At 39.9% G+C, this 12241-nt stretch overlaps 1 protein-coding gene across 4 annotated transcripts in view; it reads left to right on the top strand.

The window, feature by feature from the left end:
* Positions 1–12241, top strand: part of RIMS2 (regulating synaptic membrane exocytosis 2) — a 1281054-nt gene that overhangs the window by 739856 nt on the left and 528957 nt on the right. For 2 of the 4 annotated variants that reach the window (XM_053715268.1, XM_053715269.1), the window contains exon 5: positions 847–1055. In XM_053715268.1, coding sequence (XP_053571243.1) covers positions 847–1055 — 209 coding nt within the window. Of the gene's footprint in view, positions 1–640; positions 709–846; positions 1056–12241 lie in introns of all 4 variants that reach the window. The other 2 variants (XM_053715270.1, XM_053715271.1) reach the window with 1 other exon arrangement.

A 12241-nucleotide genomic window follows, 5' to 3' on the forward strand; every position in this document is an offset into this window, starting at 1 on the left:
TTTCAAATTTACTTCTATTATAAAAATGTGCTTCATTCTCTTGGTATCCTTTGTTGAATGTGCCTACATTCATTACTGGGAGCTAGCTCAGCACATCTGGTGAGCCAATTACAAGTCATATATGTGCAGCACCCAATCAGCAACTAGTTCCTGAGTCTACCTAGGTATGCTTTTCAACAAAGGATACCAAGGTCCTTAGCAATTGAGATAATAAAAGTAAACTGGAAAAAATGGCATGTTCTATCTGAATCATTAAAGAGCACAAAATATGCTCTGTTCTTTCTTGTATAAAACAAAAATTAAAAAAAAGGTATTTTTTCTTCAAAATCTAAAATTAAAAAAAAAAAAAATATACCCTTTTTTAGATGCAAAGTAAACATGGTTTTAATGTCCCTTTAGTAACCAATTGGACATCTTTAGGCAATATGGTATTAATGTCCCTTTAGTAACCCATTGGAAATCTTTAGGCAACATGGTATTAATGTCCCTTTAGTAACCAATTGGAAATCTTTAGGCAACACAAGGATTTTGGAGAACTCGCAATTTAAAAGAGAAAAGCAAAATGAAAAGCAAATGTTATGTCTTTACTCTTTCTTCACTTTTCTTTTACTGCACTTTCTTATCTGTCTGATCCTTACAGGTGACATTGAGCACAACTGGTTGGAGCATTCGTCTTGGCACAGCAGTGAGGCATCCCCTATGTCTTTGGTGAGACATGTGGGGCCTTAACATTCAATTTCCTTTATCATTCCACACCTCCCTTTGTTTTAGTTCTACCTATGCATGTTTTATTTTCTTTTTATATATATATCTATATATATATCCTTTTTTATCCCACACTTGTAGGGGACAGTCAAAGGGGAAAAAGAAAAACTAATGAGCAGGCAGTTTTGTCGGATTCTAACACCTTGTCTGAAAGACAAAAGAAAATGGTGTGCTTTGGAGGCCACTCATTGGAAGAGGATTTGGAATGGTCTGAGCCTCAAATTAAAGACTCTGGGGTAGACACGTGTAGTAGCACTACCCTTAACGAGGAGCATAGCCATAGCGAGAAGGTACTGAGATTGTTGAAGCCTGCATTTTAATCTGCTCATTTGGTCTTCGTTTGCTCTCTGTCACTCATTTAATTAGTACATTTTATAATGAGACAGGGGAGGGGCTTATTTTTAGATTGCAGTGTGATGCAGTGGTTGTCTGCCTAAAAGGGCCAACAATGCGCAGTTTGCACATTTTTGGCCCAGTTCGGCGTCAGAAAGCTGGATCAAGCTGTACTGGATGTTTTTTTTTTAAATAAGCCCTAGGGTATTTTCGAGTAACTGTAGTTTTCTTAAGGTGCAGAAAAGAAAAACAAAACTGAACAAAAAATCTCCTCTTTGCATTGCCGTCTTTGGCAGCATATGAATTGAAATCACTAGGCGCAGAGAAATTTCCTTATCTTCTCTTTGTATATCCTAGAATTCGGTATCTTCTTCCTTCATAAAGTTCTCTACTCAAGGAGAATGCAGTCTGATTGGCTAACTATTAGTTCTAATCCCACACAAAGGGGTAATAAATTGGGTCTTTGCACAGAAAAGTTGTTTTTCTTTTTTCCCTTTCACTGTCATGTCATGTTTGTTCTTTTTGTTTGTTGCCATGGCATTTTTGTAGTTTGTGTAGTAGTGTGTTGTTCATTGTCCAGTTTGTTATTTGCTTTCATTGTGGTGGGATCCATGTTGTCTGTCTGTGTTGTGAGATCTATGTTTTCTGTGTTTCTTCTTATTGCTCTTTCACTTTGCAAGATCTGCATGGAGCATGAATCTGTGAGATGCCGCAGTACTGAAGCTGTTGTGATTGCACAAAAAGAAACATCACTGAATACTACAGGAGCGGTGTATTTATTATTTATAGTATTTATCCAGTAGATAATCATTTCTACAAACATATCACAATTATACTTATATGCCAGCAAGAACACATTTTTTATAAATTATATTAATATATTTAAAACATGCAATATACACAAAAATGTATTTATTACTGTTATGGTAGTGATACTATACCATAATAATATAATATTATAATACTAAAAATATATTATAATACTAATAAAATACTGTATTATAAAAATCTAAATGATAGGAGAGTTACATTGCTAGAACTATAATCCTCTTTAAGCAACTGCGTGTATGGCAAGACAAGAAGGTGATAAGTATACACCATAGTTCTCAAACTGTGCTCTTTGAAGACTTTTTTGACCAGATGTCCTTTATACTTAATTACCTTCTGTTCTGTCTGGCAGTCTGTGACTTTGCTCCCATCCCAGAATAGTTTTGCAGTTTGTCTCTTTAGTCTGCATGAACTCAAGTGACAATTTTCTGTTACTGTTACTATTACCTTGTTACATAGAATCAATAGTTTTTTTTTAATGTTTTACTTTAGTTCATAGTCACTAATACTATGTGTGTATAGACAGGCCAAGGCAGTGCTTACAAAGCATCCATTTTCTTCATAAATGGAAAGAGTCCACAGCTGCATTCATTTCACTTTTGGGAATTCAGAACCTGGCCACCAGGAGGAGGCAAAGACACCCCAGCCAAAGGCTTAAATACCTCCCCCACTTCCCTCATCCCCCAGTCATTCTTTGCCTTTCGTCCCAGGAAGAAGCAACGCTACTATCTGTCACACTTGAAGGGCTGTGTTCCTGTTCCACGGCGTAGTTTCCGGTAACATTGTTTTATTTTACTTTCATCATGGATGTATTGTAATTATAACTGTTTATCCGAGAGGGGCTACAACCTTTCGGGGATAACTTTAACATAGGGTCTCAGTGAGGCTCCTTTTTATATCCAGGAATTAAGGGTTAATATCTCCTGAGGGGGGTTATTGAACAGGGGGGTTTATAATCATGTTTGTTATGTGATTCTGTCTGCTACTGTGTAGTGTTGCTTCGGCTCATGGCTATTTTGGAACATAACGGCCTATGTCTAGTGATGCGGCCTTTACGGTCTGGCACGCTTTTGCATGGACTGCACGGTTTACCTTGTGACTCCATTTTCGCTTTCCTGACCATGTGGCGACGGAGAAATCCTGGTCCGCTGGTGTCTGGTTCTCTGGAGGTGGTGAGTGCCCCAGCCATTGGGGGTGTAAGGTGCCGTTTAGATTTTTCTTATTGGTCCATTTTTTAATCAGTGTCCCAGTTATGGAGAATTCTGATTTTTTGGAGACGGATGTATCTGATTCAGACTCTACTTCTTGCGAAGAATATGAATTGGCCCGGGTGATACATGCCCATCAGTTATGTTCCGAAAGCCGTTTTAGAGTGCTCTGTTCCTCAGGATCGGGGAATCAGGTGCCCACTGAGCCATTCGCCTCTGGGGATTCTATTTCTCACGAGACAAGTTCCCTACCACCAACTCTTACTATGCATGAAGGTAACCCAAATGCTACTTATCCTTCTAGGGAGTGTGGCCTGTTCCCACCGGAGGTTACCACACGGCGTTGCTGGAGGATCCCACTCTTAATGGGTCTGGGGATTCTGAGTCTTAATCTTCGACTGGATTGAATGCATAGACATAAGGGGATGAAGTAATCTTCTTATAGTCTTTGTTATTTGTGTATCCTTTTCCAGTTCTGAGCTTGGAAGTCTCGGACCCCTGTTGGACTGGTCCTGTGGGTCTGTCCGTTCTTCCTGGGCGATAACCTACGGGTTGCCTTATCTTTTATTTTCATCCGGTGAGGTTGATTTTTATTTGGTCTAAAGCTCATGTTGTGGCTGCATGTTTCCTTCGGAAACTTTCTTCTCTGGGAATAATACTCGTGGTCGCACTATTTACAAAAGTCTGTCTGACTGTTCTTTATCCCTCCATCTCGGGGGATACTTTATGTGGCCCTGACAGTGCTGGGGCCCTTGGTTTCAGGCTTGTCCTGACTGGGTACAAATCCTTCTGTCTTTGAGGCCTAGTTCACACACGTGGCACCTTTTTATGTCCGGTTGGTCCGTTGAGGGCGCCTAGTGATCACAATATGATTTGTCTTGTTTACTTGTTTTATTTTACAAGCTTCAACTAGCATCCTGAGAGGACTTGAGGGTCCGTGGTTGCTTAGGGCCATGGGGGATTGGTTCATTCCTTTTTTGCCTTTCAAGCTAGTGGGCCGGGACTCCATTGAGATCAGTGGCAACATGCTCAGTTGTTTCTGATTTTTTTCGGGAACTAGAGTGTTCTTTCCCATTGTCTGTTAGAGGCTTGGAGGATTTAGGTCCTTCATTTTGCCGTTCTTACAGTTTTGCCTTTCATGGTCTCTTTGGAAGTGTCCTTTTACAACTTGTTCCTTTTAGAGGTTCTCTTCCTTTGGGTTGAGACTTTCTGAACTTCGTCTGGTTTTTCTGGTGGCTTTGGCCGCTTAATTAGGAAGTGAAGGCCGTGAGGCTTTGTCTTCCTTCGGGAGTTAGTCGTCTCCATATAAGTGTCGATAGGAGGTGTTGTCTCTTTTTCCAAGCTTTTTGCTATGGAGATGTTTTTCTGCCTGGGTTGGGGATGATTTGCATTCTTCTTCCTTGGGCGTGGTTCTCTGGAACGTTAATCTAAAAGGATTATGGAGACTAGCCTTTCTTTCTACTCTCTTTCGGGTGACTCTGTTCTCGTTCTCATTTCCCTTTGTGTTGCCCTTGGGGCCTTTGTGCTCCAGAGAAATTGCGTGACTTTGTCGCGGCCTAGCACCTTGTTGGTTACCTCTGGCTAAGAGTGTTCTCTTCCCTTTGGACTGGGAATTACAAGTGAGTCCTGTACCCGTTCTCCGGGTTTCCCGATTCTCATCCCCTGTGAGTCTGATTGCTTCAGACGGGGTATCTTATGTTTCCTGGGGGAGTCGTTCTAGGACAATTCTGGGCCCCGGGTCCAGGGTTCTTGTCTTGGATCCTTCTTGGATGTCTGGAGACTCATGATCCTGTGGACTGGCTTGGGATGACCCAGTTTTTTCAGGGACCCTATGTTGCAACATAGGGGCTAGCTCATTGGGCTTGCAAGAAGGAAGGCCAGAGTTCACATCCACCTTCGGGTACTGGTTATAAACTTTAAGGCCTTCATGAGGAGTTTTTTCTCTGTTGGGTCAACAGTGGTGTCTTGATGATTTTTTCATTCGGTCCATGTTTTGATCATACTATGGCTTCATGTCTTGTGGACATGTACGCTGTTCTTATCTGTGCCCTTCCCTTTTAAGGGGTTAGTTGGTCTTCCTTATGAGCTGGGGTTTCCTCTCTCTGGAGGGTCCTTGTCCTGCCCTGTGTGTAGGAGGTTTGATCAGGTGGCTTATTTCTGTAAGGGGCAGCATCTGCTGCTCTGTGGGCTCTGTTCCACCTGTTAAAATTTGATCTCTCTACGTAGAGACTGTCTAAGAGAGCTGTGACAGGTCTCCAACAGATCTATTGCACTTTTCTCTTTTCCTGGTCCCAGGAGGTTCTCCCTGAGAGTGCCTTATTTTGGAGTAGCGGATTGGGTTGGCACCCGAGCTCTGTTAGGGTGGGTGAGTCCCCCCTTTTTCTTTCCATCCCCTGGGGGCTTGTGGATGGGGTCTTTCTGTCCCCCCTGTTTAGCAGACATTTCTGTCGCTTGGACTGGTCCGGTATTGGAGCAGGATCTGTTGCTCTGCTAAATTCGTCCTCGGAGCATTCGAGGTACAGTAAGCCTCTTGAGGTTTTTCCTTTCTCCATGTTCAAGGTTTGTAGGAAGGACTGGCGGCTCTTAGATAGCCTGCGACGTTATCCTCTGGTTAGTGGAGACTTAGCAATGTGAAGGATCCTATCTTCAGCTGCTTTCTGCTTACCCTGCAAGTATTTAAGTTTCAGAGTCATTTTTACATGACTGCAGCGTGCAGTGTTTTTGCTTCAGGTGTCAGACCTACCTGAGCTTGCTGCACAAGGTTTTCTGAATATTTCGGTATTCTGAGCTACCTTTTTGCGACTTGGGGACCTTTGTCTTCAGTTGCTTTTTAGAGTGCGGTTCCACTGTGTTAGGGGAAGATTTTCTCTGTTTCAGACTTCCGGTCTTATCCCGTGGTTTTTGTATTTCTGGGGTCTCTGTTGGTTTGGAGTTCCTTATGCTAGCTGGACAGCTAGCTCAGCGTACTAATGCACTGTGGCTACTCTGCACTGTAGCAATCTGAGGGTTGCAAATTCAATCCCCGGCGAGGTCTAACCAGCTGTCCTCCTTTCGAGGTTGATAAGGTGAGCAGCACTTTGAGTCCCTGAAGGGGGTTTAGCAGCGCTTTACAAGAACATTCATGTTTTCTTCGTGTCTTTTCTTCTTTGTGGAAGAATACGGTAGTTTGTTCCCTTTCTTTAGTAAGGGGTGTGTTATTTGGAGACCAACTGCTGGGCGACGGTGTCTCCTGGGGGCTGTTGACTCAGTCGAGTCTTGTTCCTGTGATCTCTAGCAAGGCTTGTGGACTATCTGCGGTAAGGGTCCTTGGGCCTTTTCCTTTTTGTTTCAAAGTGGTTCTCGGCTTCGGACGAAGTGGGATGTTGTTGGGTAGGGTTTTCAGACCTGGTGCCCTCAGAATGGGCCGCCCCTTGTACCCTCCCGTGTTTTCATTCAGTGTCCTCTATAGCTTGGGTAGGGTTTTCCCAAAAGTAATGAATGCAGCTGTGAACTCTTTCCATTTATGAAGAAAAACTTAAATTATGCTTACCTGATAATTTTATTTTCTTCTTTATTTTTCTGTGGGGCGTCTTTTATTTTTGTTCTTCTGGCACATTTTCACCCAGATATTTCTTCTACTGTTCCTTGTTCCCTCGGCAAAATGACTGGGGGATGGGGAAAGTGGGGAAGTATTTAAGCCTTTGGCTGGGATGTCTTTGCCTCCTCCTGGTGGCCAGGTTCTGAATTCCCAAAATTAATGAATGCAGCTGTGGACTCTTTCCATCTGAAGAAAAGAAAATGATCAGGTAAGCATACTTTAAGTTTTCAGTTAGTGGAATAGTTTGGTCACATAGTGCACCAGTAGTGGGTGGGACATACAGTTCAGGGTAAGTCTGAGCAAAGGTTTCAAGTGATGTTAGACTGGATGCCATCAAATGGTTTTCAATCTTTTATTCCTCATATATGTGTCCCAGAGTAGATTAGAAGTGACCCTAATTCATGTCATAAACATTATAATTAAATCCAATTCCAGTAGTGTTCATAAACAAAAGACTGCCCCCCCCCCGACATATTCTTTAAAGGGACAAGTAGAACAATAAACTACTCTGTATCACCAGAGCAATTTTTTTCTAACAGTCCTTCTTTACGCAGCTATTTGTTTTATCCCAAGAAAAGAATACCAGAGAACCAGACAGTGGCTGCTGTGTGCCGATTGCAGCTACTGACTGGCAAATTTGATGGCATCACTTTTGTTTTTTTCCCCCTGATAGATCATAGTATCAGCTACTACAAATCATGCAGGTCTGTTAGTTAAAAAATAGTTATGTGGGCACAGATTATTATTAATGTTTTTGTCCCTTTAACTGTTTAGACACAACATAACTGGGCCGAACTTTATATTCTCAAAGACAAAAGCCAGCATCTCCTTTATCGTAGGGTTAGGCTACTTTTAATCATCTTGGGCCAGGGGATTTCTCCTGGAACCTATAACAATACATCAATGCATGTAATATTGTCTATCGATGCCTTTAGACCTCCCCCAATAAGGATTTATTTTTTATGAATATATATAGCTCTGAAAAAAATAGTAGACCACTCACAGATTATCACTTCCTTTGGTTTAACTATTTGCAGCTATGTGTTTGAGTTAAATTATTATTTTTGTTTTATTCTCTAAACTACTGACATTTTTCCCAAGTTCCAAATGAAAATATTGTCATTTTGAGCTTTTATTATTTTATAATATATATACCACTGCTGTGGTTATCACTATCCACTTGCAATAGGACCAGCTGGATGGCGAAAACAGTGCAAGTAGTACCTCAAAAGTAATTGGAATAAAATAATTGAACATGCCAAAAGAGTTGAAAAGAAATGTTTTGAGTGAGGAAAAGAAGGGTTAAATTCTGGTTTTACTGGCAAAGGGATACAGTATCAGGTTGTTTCCTTCCTTAAAATTTCAAGGATGGCGATTCATAAGAAAAAGGTCAAGCAGCAAACATTGTGGACAACAAAGCTACAGACCGTTAGAAAACGACTCTACACTGCCAACTCATTTGAATGTTATTCAACAACCGTAGGATGACATCAAGTGACCTACTAAAATAGAGGCAAATGAAAGCTGGGTTGAAGGGCACGATGATGACAGTTCGAAACAGGCTCCTAGGGGCAGGGCTAAAGTCATGCAAAGCTAGAAAAAAGCCCTTCATCAATAAGAAGCAAAGAAGAGCCAGGCTCAGGTTTGCAAAAGACCATAAATATTAGAGCGCAGAGGACTGGCATAAGGTCATCTTCTCTGATGAGTCCAATTTTTAGCTTTGCCCAACACCTGGTCATGTAATGGTTAGATGGGGAACTGGAGAGGCGTACAAGCTACAGTGTCTCGCACCCACTGTGAAATTTGGTGGAGGATTGGTGATGATATAGGGGTGCTTCAGCAAGGCTGGAATCAGGCAGATTTATCTTTGTGAAGGACGCATGAATCAAGCCACGTACAAGGTTATACTGAAAGACCTTTTTCTTCCTTCTGCTTTGATAATATTCCCCAACGCTGAGGATTAGATTGTTTTTTTCAGTAGTGCAATGCTCCATGCTACACAGGTCAATCAAGGTTTGGATAGTGGACCACCAGTTTAAGACCCTGTCATGGCCAGCCCAATTTTAAAGGGACACTGAACCCAAATTTTTTTCTTTCATGATTCAGATAGAGCATGTAATTTTAAACAACTTCCTAATTTACTCATATTATCAATTTTTTTCGTTCTCTTGCTATCTTTATTTGAAAAATAAGGCATCTAAGCTAAGGAGCCAGCAAATTTTTGGTTCAGACCATGGACAGCACTTGTTTATTGGTGCTGTCCAATCAGCAAGGACAACCCAGTTTGTTCACCAAAAATGGGCCGGCATCTATACTTACATTCTTGCTTTTCAAATAAACATAACAAGAGAATGAATATTTTTTGATAATAGAAGTAAATTAGAAAGTTGCTTAAAATTGCATGCTCTATCTGAATCATGAAAGAAAAAAATTGGGTTCAGTCTTCCTTTAAGACCTGAACCCCATTGAAAACTTTTGGGATTGGATCAATAGGAAGATGAATGGTCACAAGAGATGTTTGTGCCAGGAGTGGCATAACATCACCCAACAGCAATGTGAAAGACTGGTGGAGAATATGCCAAGACGTATAAAAGCTGTGATTAAAACATTAGTATTGTGTTCTTTGTTTTCTTTTGCATTATTTGAGGTCTGATAACACTGCATCATTTTTGTTATTTTGACAAGTTGTCATTTTCTACAAATTAATGCTAAATGACAATATTTTTATTTGGATTTTGGGAGAAATGTCAGTAGTTTATAGAATAAAACAAGAATGTTCATTTTACTCAAACAAATACCTATAAATAGTAAAACCAAAGATAACAGACCATTTTGCAAGGGTCTGAAGCAATGAGAGCACTCGGATCTGAAGCAAAGCTGAATATATATAAAAAATAAACCATATTAAACCCTTCACAGTAATTCAGGGCCTGAAGAGCTAAGGCTCTTTGCTTTGGTGAGGTTATCTAAGAAGTCTCATTGGTACTGATCGGTCCCTCAGAGAACTTTTAAAAAGGCAAATTTTACCTCTTGACCTGTTTATCTCTGGATGTCAAGGAGAGACAAATGCATTGCAATATTTTGTAAAACAAAAAAATAAAAGCACCCAAAGATTTCTTTGCAAGATTTCTTTCCATGCTGGTGAGTTTTTGATCATTGGCCCTTTAGTAGCTATAGACTTGTAGAAGCGATGCCTAAAGTTTAGTTTATAATATGCTAATAAATTACCCATTATAAAAATATATTTTACTATAGTCAGTAAGAAAACGTTTTAATTGTTCCATGAACTATGCTAATTTTTAGGGTCAGATTACGAGTGGAGCGCAAAAAAAAAACTGGCACAAAACACATCAAAAATACATTACAAACTATACTTACACATAATAACACCATCTATTAAAAGTTATTCAAACAAAATATAGCACAAAAAAGGGCTCAAAGATATGAGGTCTCTGGTGTTAGAAAAAAGTCTCAGGTGTTAGAAGAAAAAAAAAAGGAAGGCAGAGGACTTTAAAATAGAGATACATACATACACATATCTAAAGGTGGATATGTATGTATATATAAATATCTATATATGTGTACTGATGTATTTATGCATTTCCATGTGTATATATGTATTTACAGACATATATACATATATAAATACATACATATGTACACATATATAGACATTTATATAAGTGCATTGGAGCCCTTTGCTATTAAGGAGATAAAAACATGTAAAAGCATATTTATGCAATTTAATATTTCACATTCCAGTGCTCTGCATATAGCAGAAAATGTTCTAAGATATTCCTATATATATATATATATATATATATATATATATATATACAGGGAGTGCAGAATTATTAGGCAAGTTGTATTTTTGAGGATTAATTTTATTATTGAACAACAACCATGTTCTCAATGAACCCAAAAAACTCATTAATATCAAATCTGAATAGTTTTGGAAGTAGTTTTTAGTTTGTTTTTAGTTATAGCTATTTTAGGGGGATATCTGTGTGTGCAGGTGACTATTACTGTGCATAATTATTAGGCAACTTAACAAAAAACAAATATATACCCATTTCAATTATTTATTTTTACCAGTGAAACCAATATAACATCTCAACATTCACAAATATACATTTCTGACATTCAAAAACAAAACAAAAACAAATCAGTGACCAATATAGCCACCTTTCTTTGCAAGGACACTCAAAAGCCTGCCATCCATGGATTCTGTCAGTGTTTTGATCTGTTCACCATCAACATTGCGTGCAGCAGCAACCACAGCCTCCCAAACACTGTTCAGAGAGGTGTACTGTTTTCCCTCCATGTAAATCTCACATTTGATGATGGACCACAGGTTCTCAATGGGGTTCAGATCAGGTGAACAAGAAGGCCATGTCATTAGATTTTCTTCTTTTATACCCTTTCTTGCCAGCCACGCTGTGGAGTACTTGGACGCGTGTGATGGAGCATTGTCCTGCATGAAAATCATGTTTTTCTTGAAGGATGCAGACTTCTTCCTGTACCACTGCTTGAAGAAGGTGTCTTCCAGAAACTGGCAGTAGGACTGGGAGTTGACCTTGACTCCATCCTCAACCCGAAAAGGCCCCACAAGCTCATCTTTGATGATACCAGCTCAAACCAGTACTCCACCTCCACCTTGCTGGCGTCTGAGTCGGACTGGAGCTCTCTGCCCTTTACCAATCCAGCCACGGGCCCATCCATCTGGCCCATCAAGACTCACTCTCATTTCATCAGTCCATAAAAACTTAGAAAAATCAGTCTTGAGATATTTCTTGGCCCAGTCTTGACGTTTCAGCTTGTGTGTCTTGTTCAGTGGTGGTCGTTTTTAAACCTTTCTTACCTTGGCCATGTCTCTGAGTATTGCACACCTTGTGCTTTTGGGCACTCCAGTGATGTTGCAGCTCTGAAATATGGCCAAACTGGTGGCAAGTGGCATCTTGGCAGCTGCACGCTTGACTTTTCTCAGTTCATGGGCAGTTATTTTGCGCCTTGGTTTTTCCACACGCTTCTTGCGACCCTGTTGACTATTTTGAATGAAACGCTTGATTGTTCGATGATCACGCTTCAGAAGCTTTGCAATTTTAAGAGTGCTGCATCCCTCTGCAAGATATCTCACTATTTTTGACTTTTCTGATCCTGTCAAGTCCTTCTTTTGACCCATTTTGCCAAAGGAAAGGAAGTTGCCTAATAATTATGCACACCTGATATAGGGTGTTGATGTCATTAGACCACACCCCTTCTCATTACAGAGATGCACATCACCTAATATGCTTAATTGGTAGTAGGCTTTCGAGCCTATACAGCTTGGAGTAAGACAACATGCATAAAGAGGATGATGTGGTCAAAATACTCATTTGCCTAATAATTCTGCACTCCCTGTGTATATATATATATATATATATATATATATATATATATATACCTATATATAATCATGTGTATATATTTATAGGTTAAGATATATATTGTAACAAAAAAAATCATACATATATATATATATATATATATA

This window comes from Bombina bombina, chromosome 5 (assembly GCF_027579735.1).
Source record: "Bombina bombina isolate aBomBom1 chromosome 5, aBomBom1.pri, whole genome shotgun sequence".
NCBI classification, from domain to species: domain Eukaryota; kingdom Metazoa; phylum Chordata; class Amphibia; order Anura; family Bombinatoridae; genus Bombina; species Bombina bombina.